This window comes from Schistocerca americana, chromosome 3 (assembly GCF_021461395.2).
Source record: "Schistocerca americana isolate TAMUIC-IGC-003095 chromosome 3, iqSchAmer2.1, whole genome shotgun sequence".
In the NCBI taxonomy this organism is placed as follows: Eukaryota; Metazoa; Arthropoda; class Insecta; order Orthoptera; family Acrididae; genus Schistocerca; species Schistocerca americana.
Window position 1 is genome coordinate 869,358,769 of NC_060121.1, and position 23,921 is coordinate 869,382,689.

General features: G+C 43.7%; 1 protein-coding gene across 3 annotated transcripts in view; it reads right to left on the reverse strand.

The window, feature by feature from the left end:
- LOC124605474 (alanine--glyoxylate aminotransferase 2, mitochondrial-like) overlaps positions 1-16,146 on the reverse strand; it is a 151,524-nt gene extending 135,378 nt beyond the window's left edge. For 2 of the 3 annotated variants that reach the window (XM_047137183.1, XM_047137182.1), the window contains exon 1: positions 16,037-16,146. In XM_047137183.1, the coding sequence (XP_046993139.1) occupies positions 16,037-16,055 (19 nt within the window). In that variant the 5' untranslated portion in view covers positions 16,056-16,146. The remainder of the gene's footprint in view (positions 1-16,036) is intronic. The other variant, XM_047137186.1, reaches the window with a different exon arrangement.
- Positions 16,147-23,921: the final 7,775 nt, after the last annotated feature.

Consider the following 23,921-nt stretch of genomic DNA (forward strand, 5'->3'; position numbering starts at 1 on the left):
GGCATGGCAAGCCGTTCCACAGGACTACATCCAGCATCTCTACGATCGTCTCCATGGGAGAATAGCAGCCTGCATTGCTGCGAAAGGTGGATATACACTGTACTAGTGCCGACATTGTGCATGCTCTGTTGCCTGTGTCTATGTGCCTGTGGTTCTGTCAGTGTGATCATGTGATGTATCTGACCCCAGGAATGTGTCAATAAAGTTTCCCCTTCCTGGGACAATGAATTCACGGTGTTCTTATTTCAATTTCCAGGAGTGTATTTAGCGTGCATGAAAAGGTTCCAAGCGTTGCTGAAAACTTTCACTAAACAGTGTGACAATACTATATGTAAAGTCAATTACCAACACCGTTCCATACTTCAACACCTTTGATCTCCTTCGTCTCCTTCTACATCTGCAGCGGTCTCACACTTCTGTTCCAGGTCAAGGCTCGATTTCCCCTAACGGACCTAACGACCAATATCGTAATTATTTGACCACGGGGAATTAACAATAGCGAGGCTTTCTACTTGCTTTTAAGCAGTGATGTGACTAAAAAATATACTTGGACGTTTGTCTGAATTTTCTTCCATATAATTTTCAACAATCTCGTAAATAAAAAATGTTAATACAATACTTTTAATTATTTACCTTTATGAGCTTTGGCCGCATGCATCCCAAAGTACTTTGCATGTGTTGGGAATTATATGAGACACCGACGATGTGAAAGCGGCTGTAGTAAAATTTAAATCTTTGAGCGAGTGACCCGTTCCTAAAATCTGAGATCAACTGTAACACGTTCCACTGCATAAATGCTCTTCTTTATAACTGTGTCGTTCCAACTGATTTTCTCCTTGATGATATCCGGCAATAAATCATTCTTAAATGCACACATCAAAAAAGTTTTGCATCACCTCGGTTAAGAGAGTTCCGGAACCAGTACAGAAAACTGGAATAGAGATCAACATAAATATCATTTCCGTCCTTGTTATTGCTCATGAAAACCACAAGTTTCATGTTGTACCACCATACAGCGAGATTGTTGTACACACCGGTACCTCTAATACCCAGTAGCACGCCCTCTTTGCATTGATGCATGCCTGTATTCGTCGTGGCATAGTATCCACAAGTTCACTAAGGCACTGTTGATCCTGATTGTCCCACTCCTCAAAGGCGATTCGGCGTAGATTCCTCAGAGTGGTTGGTGGGTCACGTCATCCATAAACAGCCCTTTTCAATCTATCCCAGGCATGTTAGATAGTTTTCATATCTGGAGAACATGCTGGCCACTCTAGTCAAGCGATGTCGTTATCCTGAAGGAAGTCACTCACAAGATGTGCACGGTGGGGACGCGAATTGTCGTCCATGAAGGCGAATACTTCGCCAATACGCTGCTGATATGGTTGCACTATCAGTCGGAGGATGGCATTCACGTATCGTACAGCCGTTACGGTGCCTTTCATGACCACCAGCGGCGTATGTCGGCCCCACATAATGCCACCCCAAAATCGCGCCGCGCGGGATTAGCCGAGCGGTCCAAGGCGCTGCAGTAATGGAATGTGCGGCTGATCCCAGCGGAGGTTCGAGTCCTCCCTCGGGCATGGGTGTGTGTGTTTGTCCTTAGGATAATTTAGGTTAAGTAGTGTGTAAGCTTAGGGACTGATGACCTTAGCAGTTAAGTCCAATAAGATTTCACACACACATTTTGAAACCTCCACCTTTCACTCGCTGGACAGTGTGTCTAAGCTGTTCAGCCTGACCGGGTTGCCTCCAAACACGTCTCGGACGGGTGTCTGGTTGAAGGCATATGCGACACTCATCGCTGAAGAGAACGTGATGCCAATCCTGAACGGTCCATTCGGCATGTTGTTGGGCCCATCTGTACTGCGCTGCATGGTATCGCGGTTGCAAAGATGGACCTCGGCATGGACGTCGGGAGTGAAGTTGCGCATCATGCAGCCTATTGCGCATAGTTTGAGTCGTAACACGACGTCCTGTGGCTGCACGAAAAGCATTATTCAACATGGTGGTGTTGCTTTCAGGGTTCCTCCGAGCTATAATCCGTAGGTAGTGGTCATCCGCTGCAGTAGTAGCCCTTGGACAGCCTGAGCGAGGCATGTCATCGACAGTTCGTGTCTCTCTGTATCTCCTCCATATCCGAACAACATCGCTTTGGTTCACTCTGAGACACCTGGACACTTCCCTTGTTGAGAGCCTTTCCTGGCACAAAGTAACAATGCGAACGCGATCGAACCGCGGTATTGGCCGTCCAGGCATGGTTGAACTGCAGACAACACGATCCGTGTGCCTCCTTCCTGGTGGAATGACTGGAACTGATCGGCTGTCGGACCCCCTCCGTCTAACAGGCGCTGCTCATGCATGGTTTTTAACATCTTTGGACGGGTTTAGTGACATCTCTGAACAGTCAAAGGAACTGTGTCTGTGATACAATATCCACAGTCAACGTCTGTCTTCAGGAGTTCTGGGAACCGGGGTGCTGCAAAATTTGTTTTGATATGTGTAGTTTCGATAACTGGGTAATTGTCTTGCAGTTCTATTGTCAAGGAAATATAATTGTGATGGTAATTGTACTCCTTAACCCAAGCAACATGTGTTTTTTATGCCCATGAACATAGATGCAACATCCCTACTGCTGTAATACTGATAATATTACTTGCTTGTTCAGTTTTCGCACGGAACGCGGCTACAACTAACGTACTCGCCGCACCCACGGCACGCAAGACTTCAGAACTGAGGAAACTCTACACAACACTCTTGCGTGCGCACTGGCGCGCGTGTTTCAGCATTTACAAGCAGACGCTTGGCGTGACAGTCTCGAACGCCGACAGGCGCGTAGGTGAGAACGTGGTCCTACACTACACTCCACGCACCTGGCCGCCACGGTTCTGGTTCCCAACAGGGGAATTTGCTGACGGCAGAACTCTGTCGTGTAACCTAGATACCTGGCCACTGGGAGAAGATTCGAGCAACTGGCTCGTGATTTTCGAGGAAAGTTGGAACGTCACATAGCCGCACTTCCCCATCCTGAACACCAGGATACTGCGCCCCAACACTGCAAGGTGGTCAGACCCACTGGCGAGTCCAGTTTGTACTTCCAATACACTAATATCTGATTATTTTATTTTGTTTCAGATCAGGAAGGTGGTTGGATGAATCCTCTGGCAGGCGCTTAATTGTGAATTGCATAGTAGTCACGTAGATGTAGAAGAACAGAGGAAAGTATACCAAAAGCAACACAGTCAGAAACATTGGAGAAGTAGCACATGGGCTCAATTTTCGCCGAAGTACGAGTTGCAAGAATTCCCAATTAGGAAAGACATCGATCACGGGACTTAAGTGTCGCGAGGAGAGAATACGTCTGAAAACAATGAATATTTGACTCGCTCATTTTTGTGATAATTTCTGAAACAAAGTACAGTCTGTGGCGGTAGAAAAAGAGAAATCGTTAGACAAGGCGTAGAAGCGCCCCTGCATTTATAAATTATAAAAACTTCGTAAAAACAGTGCTTGGTGACAATAACGAAATTCATCGAGAGAAAAGATAAGAAAAATACAGTGTAACAACAGCGGGTAATGCTCATTAATACCGCGTCATTTCTCTGTGTATTGTACAGCGTATGTTGCGAACTATACTGCACACCTTGTGGAGCAGCGGTTAGTGCTACTGACTAGTGTGTTGCCGACTGCCATTTCAAATCCCATATGCAGCAGACATTTGTTGTTTAATACTAATCATTTCTAGAAGGTTCGCGAAGTTTCTAATACTTGTGTATTCTGGAATATTCGATGTTCATATTGTCACGTAGAAGAAGGTGTAATTAGATGAATGACGAACACTAAAATCACTTAACGAAGGTTTATTCAGCACTTACACATACAAGAGTGCAGAGCGAACTGCCTACCTAGAATGTACTCGAACCGAATACAGAAATTAATATTTTACTTCAACCCTCCATGCAACAGTCTAGTATCATAACCACTACCATACAGTGACTGTGCTACTCAGCTTCCTCCGCGACAATCTAAACAGCAGCACTCTTCGACCAGCAAGTCAGTTCTAGCCTATCTGTACGTTGGTATCAGTAATAATCGTGCATTCAGTGCTAAGCATTGTACGTCATTGCTCTACGATTTGGAATTGACCGTGGTTAACACGAGACATTGTTTAGTGGGGACGCCGGGTACTTTAAAATACATACACCACGATCATTCCAATTAAGTAACATAGAAACCGTCGCCTACTCGGACGGGAAGCGAAATACTAGCAATTCTTCATTCCAAAGGTCTATATATTCAAGAGACAAAGAGAATTCGAACCAGCAGTAAGCCAGCTATGGATGAGACACCCATCAGTGTTTTCCATATACACTACTGGCCATTAAAATTGCTACACCAAGACGATGACGTGCTACAGACGCGAAATTTAACCGACAGGAAGAAGATTCTGTGGTATGCAAATGATTAGCTTTTCACAGCATTCACACAAGCTTGGCGCCGGTGGCGACACCTACAACGAGCTGACATGAATTAAGTTTCCAAACGATTTCTCATACACAAATAGCAGTTGCCGTCGTTGCCTGGTGAAACGTTGTTGTGATGCCTCGTGTAAGGAGGAGAAATGCGTACCATCACGTTTCTGACTTTGGCAAAGGTCGGATTGTAGCCTATCGCGATTGCGGTTTACCGTATCGCGACATTGCTGCTCGCGTTGGTCGAGATCCAATGACTCTTAGCAGAATATGGAATCGGTGGGTTCAGGAGGGTAATACGGACCGCCGCGCTAGATCCCAACGGCCTCGTTTCACTAGCAGTCGAGATGACAGGCATCTTATCCGCATGGCTGTAACGGATCGTGCAGCCACGTCTCGATCCCCGAGTCAACAGATGGGGACGTTTGCAAGACAACAACCATCTGCACGAACAGTTCGACGACGTTTGCAGCAGCATGGACTATCAGCTCGGAGACCACGGCTGCGGTTACCCTTGACGCTGCATCACAGACAGGAGCGCCTGCGATGGTGTACTCAACGACGAACCTGGGTGCACGAATGGCAAAACATTTTTTCGGAGGAATCCAGGTTCTGTTTACAGCATCATGATGGTCGCATTCGTGTTTGGCGACACCGCAGTGAACGCACATTGGAAGCGTGTATTCGTCATCGCCATACTGGCGTATCACACGGCGTGATGGTATGTGGTGCTATCGGTTACACGTCTCGGTCACCTGTTGTTCACATTGAAGGCAGTTTGAACAGTGGACGTTACATTTCAGATGTGTTACGACCCGTGGCTCTACCCTTCATTCGATCCCTGCGAAACCCTACATTTCATCAGAATAATGCACGACCGCATGTTGCAGGTCCTGTACGGGCCTTTCTGGAAACAGAAAATGTTCGACTGCTGCCCTGGCCAGCACATTCTCCAGATCTCTCACCAATTGAAAACGTCTGGTCAATGGTGGCCGAGCAACTGGCTCGTCACAATACGCCAGTCACTACTCTTGATGCACTGTGTTATCGTGTTGAAGCTGCATGGGCAGCTATACCTGTACACGCCATCCAAGCTCTGTTTGACTCAATGCCCAGGCGTATCAAGGCCGAGAGGTGGTTGTTCTGGGTACTGATTTCTCAGGATCTATGCTCCAAATTGCGTGAAAATGTAATCACATGTCAGTTCTAGTATAATATATTTGTCCAATGGATACCCGTTTATCATCTGCATTTCTTCTTGGTGTAGCACTTTTGATGGCCAGTAGTGTATGTTGGTCAGGACCCAGCGGTTTCCAGCCGCAACCCCACAATAATATGCCCTTTGTCTAAACCTCTTATATCAATGGATTTCCACACTTGCGGCCTGTATCTTCACTACAATGACTCTCTCCCGCTTGCATTCCTTCCTTACTGCGTCACGTGTCCGCAATACCACCAGGAGGCATTCAGCCTCGCGGTGGACAGTGGTCATAATGTTTTTCTTCATCAATGTATTGTGGGCCTTAACGTCGAAAAGAAATGCTGCTACTTACTTTCGTGTTTCTACTTTGCTTACCAATCACTGGTTAAGGTACAGCACTTGCTGAGCGGGAAGAGCAGGGTTCATATCTCCCCCTATCTTACGGTTGATTCATGTTAGCGTGAATAAAAGTTTCCTTCATTGTCACGTTACATCAGAAAAGACACGTGCACTCAAGAAATACGACAAAACTATTTTTGAAATCCAATCGTTGTTTGTCGATACGCATTTTGCGAACAGATGAATGGTGAAAGATAATATAAAAAAGAGTAGTATACACACCCCTTTGGAGTGACATGCTAATAAGTTTTACACAATGTTTCATACACTTCGACGTCAAAAGAATTTTTAAAAATATTTTCGAAAGAGCTTGAGATTGTCTGTCCAGCTGAACACAAATTGTCGCAAACATTTAAAAATATTATTCGACTGATTTCTTCCCATGCTTTTATTTTCATGTTTATGTTCGAATAATCCGTCAATTTTTTGCCGGAACGCGCTGGTCTTTTCTCAACTTCTTCTATGAGAATATCATTATCGAAATCGCCTACGTGCACAGTCACATGTGGGAACCCGTTGATGCCATGTTTGCGTGTCACTGTGTCTGTAACCGGAAAGCAAATGGGAAGCGGAGAACGCACGGAGAGTGACGGTTTTGTCGCCCGTGCGCACGCAGCTATCAAAACCTAGCGGCGCAGTGACAGTTTTCTTTCGGACTTGTTTGCGGGTTGGCAGACAAAAGTCTCACCCTGCTATCACGTCGTAACATGTGCACGTCTACGTATACATCCACAGACTGGACAAGAGTGACGAAACAGTAACAGTGACAATAAATCACCTGTGCGCGCTAGCCTTAGGTTATCCGTTGCTTCCTTAAACAACTGAAGGCTCGTACCAGGATGATTTCCTTGAATACGTCGCGCCAATTTCTTTGTCCATTCGTGTCCATATGAGGTACTGTTCCGTCTCTACTGAATTCGTCGCCGATGAGCTGTAAAATCCAATCTACATTCCATTATACGAGGGCTATTCGGAAAGTTCCGATGGGTCGCGAAATCACTGTGAAAATCAAAAATGTTTTATTTGCAGTAGTTAGGTACACTTTACAGCTACCTCTCAATGTAATCGCCGCTCCGACTTCGACATTTGTCGTAGCATTGTAACAACTTTCCAGTATCCTCGTCATAGAAGGCAGCCGCCAGTACTTTCCGACAACTCTCTGCGCTCGTCTACAGCTCGTTGTCTGTGCCAAAATTTTGTCTTCATAGCCAGCGCTTCATGTGATCAGGAATGAAACTGAGAACGAGACAATTAAGGGCTGTGTTGTGGGTGACCAAACAATTCCCATCGAAAGGCTGCAGGAGCATCTTGATTACCGCAGAGTGGGGCCGCGACGTGTCGTGAAAAACGAAACGTGAGACAGTTACGTTATGTGGGCTGCATGACATCAGGTGAAATCTCTCACCAGGCCCTCATACTTAGGGGACACACTATTTTTTAGGCAACTTTATGTCCTCACTGTGCGCTCAGAACTGAAAAGAGTGACGTTCAGCGATCAATGGACACACTAGAGACGCTACCCAGCACGTCTTTGGAAGACTTCATTTCCACAGTGGTTTTCACTTTACAACGATCGGAACATATTTTCCGACAAGCCCTCGTATATACAGTACATAATCCTAGACGGAAACATAATAGACCAGAGAGACTATTGGCAAGGAACTAAACATCTATGGTCCATAGGACGCTAACACGACAGTACTGGGGAGCCCCTGCAACACAGCTACTACTGGTAACCCCAGATGCTCGACCCGCCGAAAAACGGGCAACCGCAGGGAGACCGTACAGCATGCAAACCATCCACACCCACCCCCTACACTGTGAGCCGATCTATGACCGATCGTCCATTAATTTATGACAACCTTGAACTGTTACAGGGACGCAGCAAGCCCCACAACGAACATCCGCAACGACAAAGGTAACGATGCACGGTACCTCGCACTAACATAACCACACCTTGCATGCACTGTCGCAGATAGCAAGCCGCTACTGCCCTTACTACCCGTCCTACTGTCGCAGAGGTTTTTTTCCCTTGGCGCTTGCCTTGGCCCTTTTTTTCTTCTGCCCTTACAACTGCTATCCTTCGATCGCTTTCGTCCACTTTCTATCTCCTCATGGGCCATGTTAATGAGTAATCTAGATAACATTACAGCCCGCATCCTGTGACTTCTGATTCAGAAACTAATATGTTATACGGGGGTGACAGTAGAACTTTTGGTTTGGTCACCACGTTGATGTGGGCGTGGAGGGGCCCCATGCGTTCCTATCTGAGTGTCTAAATTTCATTTTTGGAAGGTTACTATCAACGGCCGTCAAGTAAAGTATAAAACGCGAGTTTGACCATCAGCAGCTTTTATTTTAAACCCAAATATCGACCAGTTTCAGTCACAGACCATCTTCACGGATAAGGGTTAAAAGGGTTTAAGCCACAACATTACATTTGTCATTACTTAAATGACGTGTACAGCATGTCATAAATATCAATATGTGACACAGGACTTTTAGAAGCAAACATACTAATACCAAGTGTACACAGAGCAGTACTGAAGAGAGACATTGCTCTGTGTACACTTCGTATTAGTATGTTTGCTTCTAAAAGTCCTGTGTCGTGTACTGATATTCATGACATGCTCTACACATTATTTAAGTAATGAAAAATGTAATGTTGTGGCTTAAACAATTGCAACCCTTATCTGTGAAGATGGTCCATGACTAAAACTGGTTGATATTTGGGTTTAAAATAAAAGCAGCTGATGGCCAAACATGCATTTTATACATGTCTGAACGTTGTAGCATGGAATAAAAATAACCTATGTAAGATTCCTGCCAATGGCCTTGCCGCAGTGGTAGCAACGGTTCCTGGCAGATCACCAAAGTTAAGTGCTGTTGGGCTTGGTCAGCACTTGGACGGGTGACCGTCCAGGCTGCCGAGTGCTGTTGGCAAGCAGAATGCACTCAGCCCTTGAGAGATCAATTGAGGAGCTGCTTGGCTGAGAAGTGGCAGCTCTGGTAACGAAGACGCAACGTCCGGTAGAACGGTGTGCTGACCATGTGCTCCTCCATATCAGCATCCAGTGATGCCTATCGGCTGACTGAATTGGTGGATGATCGGTACTGTTGGGCCTTCTAAGGCATTTTCTGACGTAGGTTGGGTAGATAATATTCCTGGAGTACTACCGTCTGTCTGGTCTTAAAAGCTACTGACGAAGTTCTTAACACACAAATAAACAATATCAGATTAACAAACCACCTGCGAGCTCCTTCAATAACACTGTTAGCATTCATTAGTTTTAAACCTCAGGCAATTAACTGAATCATATTTGTATCTAACAATATTCCATATTCAAGAAAGTTTGCATAACATTTCGAATGATAATGGCACAAGGGCGGTTAATTTTGTTGTTTCAAAAGACATGATTGTTGAGAGCACATATTTCAAAAGGAAGGACATTCATAAAGCAACTTGGGTCTCTCCAGATGGACACACCCGAAACTAAATTGATCATGTTCTCGTAGATCGGAGATGGCACGCTAGTATAGAAAATGTTAGGACTTTCAGGGGAGCAGACTGCGATTCAGATCATTTTCTTGTAGTTGCCAAAGTACACCAACGGCTATCTACAGCAACATCAAGGTGTCACAATGCACAACTTGTTAGATTCGACACTGACAAGCTAAATGATGAAAACTTTAGAAGAAGGTACATGATAGAAATTTCAGATAGGTTTGATGCTCTCAGGACACACGAAGATCAAGACGAGGATATAAATAAACAATGGATCACAGTTAGGAATAATATCAAAGAGGCAGCGAAGGTCACAATAGGTACAATTAAGAAGAACAGGAGGAAACAGTGGTTTGACGAGGAATGCAAGAAATAGGTAGAGGAAAGGAAAAAAGCGCGATTAGATTGGGATAGAATGGGAGACAGAAAACGAGAGGAGTTCTTGAACTTGAGAAGAGAAATTGGTCGTAGGCTACGGGTAAAGAAGAGTGATTATTTGAACAATCAGATTAAAAAAATGGAAAAAAAGTAAAACAAAAAACATTAGGGAACTTTACCTAGACATAAATGGATATAGGAAGGGGTTCAAGGCTAGGACAAATGCACTTCGAGTGGATGCCGGTGGAATACTGACAGACCCCAGTGCTATGTTAAGTAAATGGGGGGCGTATTTTGAGCATCTATTAAATGTACACCAGGAAGCAGGAAATGAGCAGGCGTACGAAATACATACAGCAGAAGCCAGATACCTGAGCCAACGTTAAAGGAAGTAAGAGACGCAATCAACAAATTGAAAAACCATAAAGCACCAGGATCAGATTGCATAACTGCAGAATTAGTTAAAAATGGAGGACAGAAATTGGTGGAAGTAGTTCACAAAGTGATAACTAAAATATGGAACTCAGAGATGATACCTGAAGAGTGGCAGGAGTCGATTCTGATCCCAATTTTTAAGAAGGGCGACAAAATGGATTGTAGTAATTATAGAGGGATATCGCTATTACCAGTATGTTCCAAAATTTTCTCGAATATTCTGCTAATCAGGCTTACAACATATGCAGATGAAATTGTGCGGGATTACCAAGCTGGCTTTCGGAGGAACAGATCAACTATAGACCAAATATTCACCCTGTGTCAAATTTTGGGAAAGAAATAGGAATACAATAAACCAGTTCATAACCTTTTCATAGATGTTACAAAAGCATATTATTCAGTATTGCAATCAAAATTGTACAGAATTCTTTTGGAACTTGGAATACCAAAGAAGTATGTTAGACTTATAGAAGCGACTTTGAAAAACACAAATGGTAGAGTACGCGTGGGGAAATTGGAGTCAGAGAATTTGTAATAAAGAACGGACTTAAGCAGGAAGATGCCCTGTTTGATTTAGTCCTAGAATATATTGTACGAATGGCAGCAGATAATTCAGAGGGTGTGGAGTTAAATGGAAATATTAAGATATTAGGGTATGCAGATGATATAAACATCATTAGCGATAGAAAAGAATCTGTAACAGCTAATGTGAATGCGTTAATCAAGGCTAGTGAAGATGTAGGTCTAAGGATAAGTGAAGACGAAACTAAATACCTGGTTACTACTAGAATGCCAACAGCAGTAGATCAGGAAATGTTTAGAGTTGGAGACATGCAGTTTGAAAAAGTGAACACATTTAACTATGTAGGCGTGGATATCGCTTCGAGAAATGAGATTGAATCCGAACTGAAGAAGAGATTACGGGGGGGAAATGCGCGCTACTTCTCACTGAATAGATTACTTTCATCACGGATATTGTCTAGGAATTTAAAGATTAGAATATACAAAGCTATTATTCTACCAGTTATGCTGTATGGGTATGAGACTTGGTCTCTCACTGTGCAAAATGAAAAGCCGTTTCGAGTATTTGAAAACAAAATTTTGAGAAAAATGTTCGGAGCAAAAAGGGATGACATTAGCAGAGAGAGGCGAAAACTGCATAACGAAGAGGTTCACGAACTCTATTCAAGCCCTGGCGTAATCAGTATTATTAAATCACGTGGGCTGCGATGGGCGGGTCACGCAGCTCGAATGGATGAGGGCAGGGCAGCGCGCAGAGTACTGGTGGGGCACTTAGAGGGAAAACGTCCTGTGGGGAGACCGAGGCGTAGATGGGAGGACAATCTGAAGGCTGATTCGAGGAGTCTAGGTACTGAAGGTGAATGGAAGGAAATAGCCCAAGACAGGGACAGATGGCGAAAATACGTTGCTGCGGTAATGGACTCTCGAGTCCGGTATGACCAGTGAGTGAGTGAGTAACAATTTTCCTTGCGCCATACACAAGACCAGTCACAGTTAAAACCATAGAACAAACCATTGAGAATTTTGGAAATGAATTAAGCTTAGACTGATGAGCCAAAACATTATGACCACCTGCTTAATAGCTCGTTTGTCCATCTTTAGAACGAAGTACATAATTGATTCTGCGTGTCGGGTATCCAGCGGTTTGTTGGTAGGTTTGTGGAGGTATGTGGCATTAGATGTCTACGCACGGGTCCTGTAATTATCGTAAATAACGGGCCTCTGATTTGCGTATGTGGTGGTGGCGCGCGATAGCGACCCATATGGGTTCCATACAATTTATCTCAGGAGAATCTGGCCGCTGGAGACAGCAACGTGAGTTCATTACAACGCTCCTCAAACCACTAAAGCACGGTTGTGACTGGGAGACACGGACAGTTATACTGCTGAAAGATGACATCACCGTCGGGGGAAACATCAAGCACGAACGGATGCAGGTGGTTCGCAGTTGTCAGCGTGTCTTCGATTAAGCCCATCCCACAACCCCTTGAGGGCTCTGTCGTCTGCTTGCCAGCTGCCCTCCAGGGAGCAGTGCATGTTTCTCGTGATGGGTCCTGTGCTACTTTTCTTGTGAGGCCTAGTCGGGTTCCTTGCATGCTACCTGCGCTGGCCAATCGGAAGTCTTGTTTTGTGACTGACCTCACAGCCTGTAGGACGGGGAATCTTGAGGCAACGCCAGTTAACCCTCGAGACCAAACAGAGCGTCACGAACCCGCCAGCCAAGCTGCGATCTTTCTCGAACGATTGTAAAGAAACTGTTAGGTATCAAAATTTGACTCTCGCACATCTTATAGCTTCGTTCATCATATTCATGATGAACTGCCTATCATTTCACTAATGGTAATATTTTCTGCGATTTTTAGTGTTAAGCAAACTACTGCAACAATTTCAGAAAGTAAATATTCATGTCACTAACATTTTAATGCAGTTGAAGTTGCGATAGAATCATAAAACTGCAGCTGATGGAAAGCCAAGTCAATAGTTGGTGAAAATGTTCGTTCTCGGTATAAAAATAAAGTGAAACGTTACTCCAATGTTGTTCCAAACTCAAAGTAATTCTCGATTCACCAGCTATCGATGGCGATTAAATATTACATAATTTCTTTGCAAAAATCTGTAGTCGTTTAAATATCGCAGTAGATGTGGAAGTTTCGCATATTGCTGATATGGCGGAATACTCTCCCATTTGCGTACTATCATTTGCCAAATCTTGTTTCTATATCTGAAACCGTTTGCAAGCAATGATGAATTTTGTGAATATTTTATTCTGGCTTTTTTGCTGGCGCTCGAGCTCAGTACGAAGCGCTTTATATAATTACGATAAATTTACTCGAGACTGTTGATAGACAGCAATATCCTATGAAGTTTAAATAAGAATCCAGTGTGTTAGCTACATTTCATTTGCAGCAACATATGACCTAGCATGCAACAAACGCAAATTCATAGCAACCTCTATTTTTCACTGCAAACTTTCCGAAGTTTTTGCTACAGGTTACTTAATCCTAAACATCACAATAAATATAACCATTAGAGAAATGATAGGCAGTTCATCATGAAGTTGACACATTGAAGGTATAAGGCGCGCAAGAATCAAATTTCCTAGCCCCCGCACCTAATCAGAAGGCCTTCGTAAACGATCAAACTTGTTTGACAAAATAGCTCTTACCTAATCGAGGATTTGCGAAGCCACCCCGTACACGCACAAACAATGTTTGTCAGTGTAACCTCACTTTAGAAGCAGACGTTGTTTGTGTTCGTGAATATTTTGACAGTAGTGAGAATGGCCACAAACGCAGACAAAGCAGCCCCGGCATTGACTTTGGTGCCATGTTGAAAGAAGATGGAGAAAACAATACGTTGGTCCAGGCAATGACTTAAAACGAGATATTTACCCGTGAAATTCCGCTAAAGGAAATAGGCCTAATACTCTCAGAACCAGATGATTACATCAACTTTCTTCAAATGCACAATGAAACTTCCAAAAACTCGTTAAGGCCCTCGAAAAAGAGGAAACTTGTCAGTCGAATTCGACCTTATCGAGCCACAGATATGTCAAACAAGGCTGTGCACATACCAAGAAAGCCTGTCTATTCCACCATACTTTTGAAGCAGACTTTCCCGTGTATGTTGCATTTTGGCACTAGTGGGAATGGCTACAAATGCGGGTAAAGTACTTCCAACACTGGGTCCGGCACTGTGTTTAAAAAAGAAGGAAGCAAGAAGCTTGTCCTGGGGATGGTTTAAAGTGAGAAATATACACATGAAAACCTGTAAACGGAAATGTTACATTCAGAACACGATGATTACATGAACTTCGTGTGGGTGGACAGTGAAATGTTTAATAAGTTCGCCCTCACATTGAAAAAGAAGACACAAGTAATGTATTCGAAAATTTATTCTCTTCTACTTGAACCTCTAATGACAGTTCATTAAAATATCACAACATGGGAACGTATAGCCCACATGTTGTCAAACTTTCCGTCGATCAAAATTTCTCGCAAGCACGTGAGACACGGTCTAAGCTTCACAAACACGTCAAACAGCGCCGTACATGGTCCAATATCAGGCAGGCATAGTTAAGTTCGACAAGATGTTTGATGGATTATGGGGGCCTATACAACGTGTGACAGGTTCAGAATGCGAGGCAGCAGTCACACCCACCAGCTAGCGGGCAGCCATGCGCGCTATCTAGCAAATTTGCGGAGAACCTTACTCTGTGTGAGACGGGCTTTACTACCCCAGATCCCATGCAAGCGCATGAGAATGTCACCCATATTAAAATACTGCTCCCACCAGCCTGCGTCCGTGACGCGCTGCAAGTTTCGAGCCGCCGTTTACCTCGATGACGGTGTTTGTAGAGATTACCATCGACCTAGAGTAGCAAAAATGTAATACACCCAAAGAGCCGACACGTTCTCATTGATCGACTGTTGAATCCCGACGGTCCCCAGCCCACTGCAATCATAATTGCCCATATCGTTGGGTCAACATGTGAACTCGTAGGGGTGCTCTGCTGCAGAGCTCCATGTTCAACAATGTACGATGAACGGAGTGCTCCGAATCACTTGTGCGTGCACCAGTGTTGCGCTCTTTTGTCAGAGTTGCCACAGATACTTTACAGAGTAGACAAACCTCCGAATCCCACGTTCTGTGAAGAGTCGTGGACGCCCAACAATTAGTGCCTAGTGGTAGTTTCATTGAGCTGCCCACGACAGTAGCACATGAACATTCGACAAGCTTCGCCGTTTTCGAGATACTCGTTCACAGGCTCTGCGTAATAATAACCTACCCTTTGCGAAAGTCGCTTATCTCAATGGATTTCCCATATGCAGCCCATATCTTGACTAGGGTGGTCCCTCGTCCTTGGCTGCTCCACTTATTTACTTTTGCTACCGCGTCACGTGCCCGCAGGCGGGATCCAGTGACGCGGTGGGCAGCGGTCATAATATTTGGGCCTATCAGTGTATTTCTTAAATTTCACTGTTTTGAATTTACTTTCCAGAACAGCTTAACACTTTAACAGTTGGAGCCACACGCACGCACATATGATTCTGAAATGTCAAAGTGACAATAGCTAATCTGAACAACCAACACCGGAACGAAGATCCGAAAGGTTACCTTCCGTTTAACAAGACGATATGGAAAATCTGTAGTCACACTTTTAGAGTAGGAATAACAACTGCACAAGACTAGCACATTGGTTACGACAGATGACGTGGTGAAGTTGATAGTGGCGCTGAAAACCTGCATGTTTAGATATCAAAATACAAATTCCAAAAATAATATGTCTGCAAAGCAACACTGTTTATCGACAACGCTGCTCAAAGCACGAAAGTATGTTTGCACAATATGTGACGAAGATAAATGGACTATTACAACAGTGAATGGTTAATGATGGAATTACTAACGCGAATATTCTTTTTATGGCCTGATTACTAACTGCACAGTAGATACTGGGAGATACTCCGTTAGTATTTAAGTAGTCAACAACTGGCTGAAATCTTCAGATGCTAGCTGCAATTCTAGATGCTACTTTCTTGTGCTTCTGCTACTTTGGCAATTATTACTTAATTATGCATTCTGTACAGATGAAAGCAATCAAAGAAGATTATATTAGTAGCCAACCTGCAGCTATCCGGTTCATCTTCGCGTACCGCTAACGCATTGGAACAGATCGCCTATGACTGCGACAAGGGCCGTACCACAAACACAAACACTTACCTGCGCTTCCGAGGTCGCCTAGTAGTGCGACGTCCAATGTGGCGTCGCACGTTATGAATTGCAAATGAGCCTGTCCCAAGGTGATTCTGCTGACCCAAGTCCGCCATGATTCGGTAGTCTCACTGTAACAAACAACCAGCTTCGATCGCGTTAAGGTGGTAATGGGATCTGTAATGCAGTAATAATAATGATCAGATCTTTAACAGTAACCTCGGTCTTTTTTCGTGTGATGTACTTATCTACAGCGAAGCGCTATCTGAGGAAAATGCTGCAGAAATATCCAATCAGATCTTGTAAGTCTTCAAAATTTTACAAAGATTGGCAGCTTGTTTGTGACTATTACAGCGCCATCTATCACAAAGCGAAAAAAGTGGTCCAACTAAAACATCATATTTCTTTACGTACAACACGAATATGTAATAAAAATGGGGGTTCCTATTTAAAAAAAACGCAGTTGATATCCGTTTGACCTATGGCAGCACCATCTAGCGGGCCAACCATCTGGTTTCCACCTTCAAGCCAGACAAATTTCGTTTTTTGTAGTTTTATCGTTTGATGCTTATTTCGTGAGATATTTGGCCCGGTCACTATCAATGGACCACCCTGTATACCTGCATGGGAAAGGCGCTTAGTTGTATCTATGCTGCAGCAACGCTCTCAAACGGAAACTTTTTGATACATCAATGGCGTTGCGGACAACATTACTAGTAACCTCAGATTTTTTATAGAAGACGCAGTTACCTGTGCTGAAGTACTGTCTGGAAGAAACTGCACAAGTATTCAGTCAGGTCTTGATAATATTTCCAACTGGTTCAAAGACTGACAAGTTGCGTTAATTGTTCAGAAATATAAAATTATGCACTTCGCTAAACGAGAAATGTAGTATCCTATGACTATAATATCAGTTAGTCGCATTTGAAATTGGTAAACTCATACAAATACCTGGGTGCAACAATTTGTAGGGACATGAATTGGAATGATCAGATAGCCTCAGTCGTGGGTAAAACAGGTGGCAGGCTTCCGTTTATTGCTAGGGTACTAGGGAAATCTAATGATTCTACAAATGAGATTGTGTACGAACGAATGAATGGTCACATGTTTAACTCATGAGAGAGCATCACCGAAAAGCAGAGAAACCTAAATTGGCTGTCCTTTACAGGTAGACGCTAATTAGCCCACGAAATCCTACCTACAACATTTGAAGAACCGATACCAAGTGAAGAATCTAAGAATATACTTCAACTCCCTACGTATTTCTCCCGCATGGACCGAAAATACAAACTTTGGCTAATTGCAGCGGGCGCAGAGGCATCTAAACAACCAGATTTTCCACGAATCGAACGAGAATGGAACGAGACGAAACCCTGATATATGGTGCAACACTAAGTACCGTCTGCCATGCACTTCACAGTATTTTGCAGAGTATGTGTGTAGATTTAGATGTTGTTGTTCTGTTCTTCAGTACGAAGACTGATTTGACGAAGCTCTCCATGCTACTCTATCCTGTCCAAGTCTCTTCATATCTGAACAACCATTGCAACCTACATCCTTTTCAACCTGCTTACTGTATTCACCTCTTGGTCTCCCTCTACAATTTTTACAGCCACACTTCCCTCCAGTACTAAATTGGCGATCCTTGATGTCTCAGAATGTGTCCTACCAACCAATCCCTCCTTTGGGTCAAGTTACTCACAGTTGCGTGGTAATTTGGCATTTCTGCATCGATGACGGGATAAGAAGATCACGTCCAACAACATCACATAAGGTCGGCAGGAGTGAATAATATTTTACGGAAGACCAGCGTGGTCATTGTCAAAGAAAAGATACGACATACAAGGTACGCAGTTACTAATGCACGCAGTTTGCACGGGATGTAACAAAAATGCGAGGGGCAAATTGAAGGGCACATTCCTCACACGTAGACCAAGAAATTATGTTATATGAACATGGGTCTGGAAACGCTTTGGCCTGCCGCAGTGGCCGAGCGGTTCTAGGCGCTTCAGTCTGGAACCACCCGACTGCTACGGTCGCAGGTTCAAATCCTGCTTCGGGCATGGATGTGTGTGATGTCCTTAGGTTAGTTAGGTTTAAGTAGTTCTAAGTTCTAGGGGACTGATGACCTCAGATGTTAAGTCCCATAGTGCTCAGATCCATTTGAACCAATTGAAACGCTTTGTTTCCTTGCCACAACTCATTTTCTCCAACTCATTAATTATGGGGAACACACTCGAGCAGAACGCACCATCGTACATATGCAGCTCTCTCTCACAAGAGATGGTCAATATGCCCAGCGTGGGCATTGATAATTGCATCAACCCACCGTCGTAACGAATCTCGGATGCGCTGATGTGTCTCTGGAGTATTGAGCATGGTTTCCCAGCCTTCCATAATATGGGCACTGGGACTCTGAACATCGTGTACTGGGGTTCCATACACAAGAGCGTTCGAATGCCCGCACAAATAAAAATCCAGTGGGTTTAGGTCCGGAGAGCTTGGAGGCCAGGCAATTCGTCCATCTCTACCTATCCATCTGTTACCGAATCTGGTATTTGAAAGCCGATGGACATTAACGCTAATAGAAGAGGTGTTCCATAGTGCATGAAGTACGCGTTTTATCGCACAGCTAAACGCACATCTGCTAACAGATCAGTTACAACATTCTGTGCGAAATTATGATAACTTTGTCCGTTGAGCTTGGGTGGAAGAAAGTGAGGCCCTACCAAACAGCCACCAACAATGTCGGCCCAGACTTTGACAGAAAGTCTTTGTTGATGACTTGCTTCAACAGTTGCGTGAGGATTGGCGTCTGCCCACACATGCCGAGTATGAAAATTTGTGCGTTTCCCGTGATTAATGAGTTGGAGAAAATGAGGTGTAACATGGAAACAGAGCGTTTCCAGACTCATGTTCATACAGTATAATTTCTTCGACGACGTGTAAGGATTGTGTGCTGCAATTTGTGCCGTACGTTTTTGTTTCACCCTGTATGATTGTCGTCTCTTTTTATCTGCAGTCCTTTCATCTCTCAACTGGCAGAGAGTCAGTATGTTCACGGCAACTCATCAAAGAGTTCACCATAGCAATACAAAGGCGATACGGACAAAGAGATTTGAGGAACTGGCAACCACGAAAAGATTGGTGTCACCGCGTGGAAAGGCACGCACTGTGATCAACTTGCCGGACAAGAACGTGGACGAAGGATTTTTGTCGGCCCTTCATAAAGGATTGAATTTCGGTCTTGCGCCACGCGCTGCACCTATCGTGGACTTTATTAGTGGAGTGCAACAGGGGGTGTGGCATCTCTCAAAAGAGGACGCCGACGACGTAAGACTTAACCAACAGTCGCATTTTCGCCCCAGCCAAGCCGCTCAAGTCAATAGAGCAGAGGGTGACAGGGGGGGGGGGGGGGGGGGGTACAAAGATGATCTCGTGGTACTTCCTGCTGACAAGGGAAGTGCCATGGTTGTTCCTAATACTACTGAATATCTCACCAAAGTGGCATCGTTGTTAGAAGATAGCACGTACGAATGCCTAAAATGGGTCCCGTACGAATGCCTAAAACGGGACACAACTCTGTCATATAGCAGAAAAACGGTGGAGCTGCTGAAGAATTCTGGTCTACTATAGGATGTTATCAAAAATCTTAGCGCACAACCTCCTAGACCTCATAGGCTGTACGGATTACCTAAAGTTCACAAGGTAATTTGTACTAGCACGATTGTGCGGGTTAGATGTTGACTGTGTGACTTCATCCCCGAATGGGTGTTGTTGATTGTGTCATTGGCCTCCCTATAGTATTGCTTTCCATACAGTTTTGAATGGGAAAGTTTTTATGCACATTCCCGTTATTGTATGCAGGTTTATCAGACAGTCAAATCCGTTCTCTATTAGAGGATTAGGATTTGAGTGGCATGAAGACGACGAGTTTGTTCCTTCTTCAAATATTCAGCAGGCAGACGACTCGTCTGATGATGATTTGAGTGCCGAAGAAGTTCCTGAAGTTCCTGAAGAGAGCAGGAGTTCACACAGTGTCACAGAAGGTGTCAGACCACGAACATGTCAGTATGAGCGCTGCACTTCCAGAACAAAGACAAAGTGCATAAAATGCAATCAGTACTTATGTCTTGCAAAAGGAAAGGATTGTTTCAAATTATTCCACGAAAAGTGAAGCAGTCTGCACCATGGCTTTGTGTTACAAAATAAATAAAAAATATTATTAATTTTTTTTTGCCACAAAATAGGATTTGCAATCTATGTAACATTTTTTACAATAACTAATAAATAAAAGTAATGAAAGAATAATTTTTTATTCATAATTGTTCCTCAGGTAACTTATAATATCAAAAAAAAACAGGAAGTCAGAGAATAATTTTAGTGAAATAAAACTTGACCCTCACGATTGTACTAGTTGTTTCCCGCTACATTTTTTATGGAAGAATTTTTTTATTATTTTTCCCAGTGTCTACTATGCCCAAGTATACAGAGAATTCAACTTTATTCACCATTAAAAAAAAAAAAAAGTTTTCAGGGTGGAAAGGGATAACGAATGTCGGATGGACGTCTCGGCCATTCAGTGTACCGCAAGCCGATGCACACTGATTTATATTTTAGCGGCTAGAGGTTTCACCAGCCAGTCAAGAAGAGTGCAGCTTTAAACACGTACACAGAGCAAAAACTGTTTCTGACGTGGCCCACTTGACTTCCAAAATCATTCATCTGAAGTATGTGTTCCGAAAGAACAGCTATAGGTCACATGATATCAAGTTGTTGTTGTTGTGGTCTGCAGTCCTGAGACTGGTTTGATGCAGCTCTCCATGCTACTCTATCCTGTGCAAGCTTCTTCATCTCCCAGTACTTACTGCAACCTACATCCTTCTGAATCTGCTTAGTGTATTCATCTCTTGGTCTCCCTCTACGATTTTTACCCTCCACGCTGCCCTCCAATACTAAATTGGTGATCCCTTGATGCCTCAGAACATGTCCTACCAATCGATCCCTTCTTCTCGTCAAGCTGTGCCACAAACTTCTCTTCTCCCCAATCCTATTCAATACCTCCTCATTAGTTATGTGATCTACCCATCTAATCTTCAGCATTCTTCTGTAGCACCACATTTCGAAAGCTTCTAGCCTCTTCTTGTCCAGGCTACTTATCGTCCATGTTTCACTTCCATACATGGCTACACTCCATACAAATACATCAAGTAAGCGTATTCAAAGAAAATAAACGTAAAAATGGACATTCACGAAATGAGCCAGCGATAGCATTTCTTCCCTTCTGCGGCGATACTCCCAGCAAAATGGGCAGAGTCCCGAGAAGACGAGGTATCAGTTCTATTTTCCGACCTCCTAAGAGGATAACGCAGATATCACGCCCTGTTAAGGACAGTCTCGGCCTCAAGATTCCTGGGATTTGCAATATCCCTTGTGAAAATGGAAGCAATTACACTACTCAGTCCTTCCGCGCCGTTTCCGACGGCTGTGGAGAACATCAACGGCATATTAAAAATGGTGAGTTGAAGAAATCCGAAGTTACAGAGCACAGCCTCACAAACATAAAATACTGTTTGACAAAACAAAAGTTTTGTTCTAGGCTTCCACATACCCATCATCATCATCATTTAAGACTGATTATGCCTTTCAGCGTTCAGTCTGGAGCGTAGTCCCCCTTGTAAAATTCCTCCGTGATCCCCTATTCAGTTCTAACATTGGTGCCTCTTCTGATGTTAAGCCTATTACTTCAAATTCATTCTTAACCGAATCCAGGTGCCTTCTCCTTGGTCTACCCTGACTCCTCCTACCCTCTACTGCTGAACCCATGAGTCTCTTGGGTAACCTTGCTTCTCCCATGCGTGTAACATGAACCCACCATCTAAGCCTGTTCGCCCTGACTGCTACATCTATAGAGTTCATTCCCAGTTTTTCTTTGATTTCCTCATTGTGGACACCCTCCTGCCGTTGTTCCCATCTACTAGTACCTGCAATCATCCTAGCTACTTTCATATCCGTAACCTCAACCTTATTGATAAGGTAACCTGAATCCACCCAGCTTTCGCTCCCATACAACAAAGTTGGTCGAAAGATTGAACGGTGCACAGATAACTTAGTCTTGGTACTGACTTCCTTCTTGCAGAAGAGAGTAGATCGTAGCTGAGCGCTCACTGCATTAGCTTTGCTACACCTCGCTTCCAGTTCTTTCACTATGTTGCCATCCTGTGAGAATATGCATCCTAAGTACTTGAAACCGTCCACCTGTTCTAACTTTGTTCCTCCTATTTGGCACTCAATCCGTTTATATCTCTTTCCCACTGACATTACTTTCATTTTGGAGATGCTGATCTTCATACCATACATACTGGGACTCTATAATTGAAGAGGCTGTAGAAATAAGAATATGTGAGAAAACTTTCAACCTTGACGGCGCATAGAATCTTAACGGTGCATGGAAGCGAGCTCCCCATGCAAGGGATGTTTACGCTATGTTGGGAGTGGTGGCACCACCAGCGTAGACGTTGACACCATCTGCGTCAGCATGACGTATCTATCGACCAATCAGAAGCCTTCTTTGAGTTAGAGTATATACAGCCAACACAGCAGCAATTCTGACAGTCAGTTGCTCCAGTAGAAATCGTAAAAAGCTCGAGGTTTTACCCTGAATTGACGCTGCAAGAAGTCCAAGAATGTTTTATACAACAGTGCCGTCGAGAAAGACTTCGTTCTCCAACTACGCCACAAATTTCTTTTCTCCCAAATTTTATTCAGTACCTTCTCAATGGCTACGTGATCAACTCACCTAAGCTTCAGCGTTCTTCTGTAGCACTGATTTTCGAAAGCTTCTATTCTCTTCTTGACTGAACTGTTTATCGTCCACGTTTCACTTCCATACAAGGCTACACTCCAGAGAAGTACCTTCAGAGGAGACTTTCCTAACACTCAGATCTAAATTCGATGTTAATATGTATCTCTTCTTTAGAAACGCTTTTGTTCCCATTGCCAACCTACATTTTATATTCTCTCTACTGCAGACATCATCAGTAATTTTACTGTCCAAATAGCAGAACTCTGTGCGTTTAGTGTCTCGTTTCCTAACCTAATTCCCTCAACATACCTGATTTCGTTCGACTACATTCCACTACCGTTCTTTTGGTTTTGTGATGTTCGTCGCATATGCTCCTTTCAAGATACTGTCCATTTTGTTCAGCTGCTTTTCCAAGTCCTTTGCTGTCTCTGACACAATTAAGTCATCGGCAAACCTCAAAGGTTTTATTTCTTCTCTCCGAACTTTAGTTCCTCTCCAAATTTTTCTAGTGGTATCCTTTACTGCTTGCTCAGTGAACAGATTAAATAACATCGGGTATAGGCTACAACCCTGTCTCTCTCCCTTCTCAGTCACTACTCTTTTATGCCACACGACTCGTATAACTGCCGCCTGGTTTCTGTACAAGTTGTATATAATCTTCACTCCCTCTGTTTTAGCCATGCTACTTTCAGAATTTCAACTTTCAGAGGTATTCCAGTCTACATTGTCAAAAGCTCTCTCCATATACAAAAGCTATTAACGTAGGTTTGCCTTCCATATACCACTGAAAATAAATTTATGCTGGCGTCATCAAAAGCTTGTATGACTTATTACAACACTGTCCCACTTAGATCTGTGCTGGAGGAATAACGAGATGAACTGATTCACAATTAATTGTTGATATTATGCCACATCATTATATGTTGTATAACCTAGCTAGACGCATCTGAACAATAACTGATGAAGTGGATGCCTGTTGCTCAGCTTTCAAAT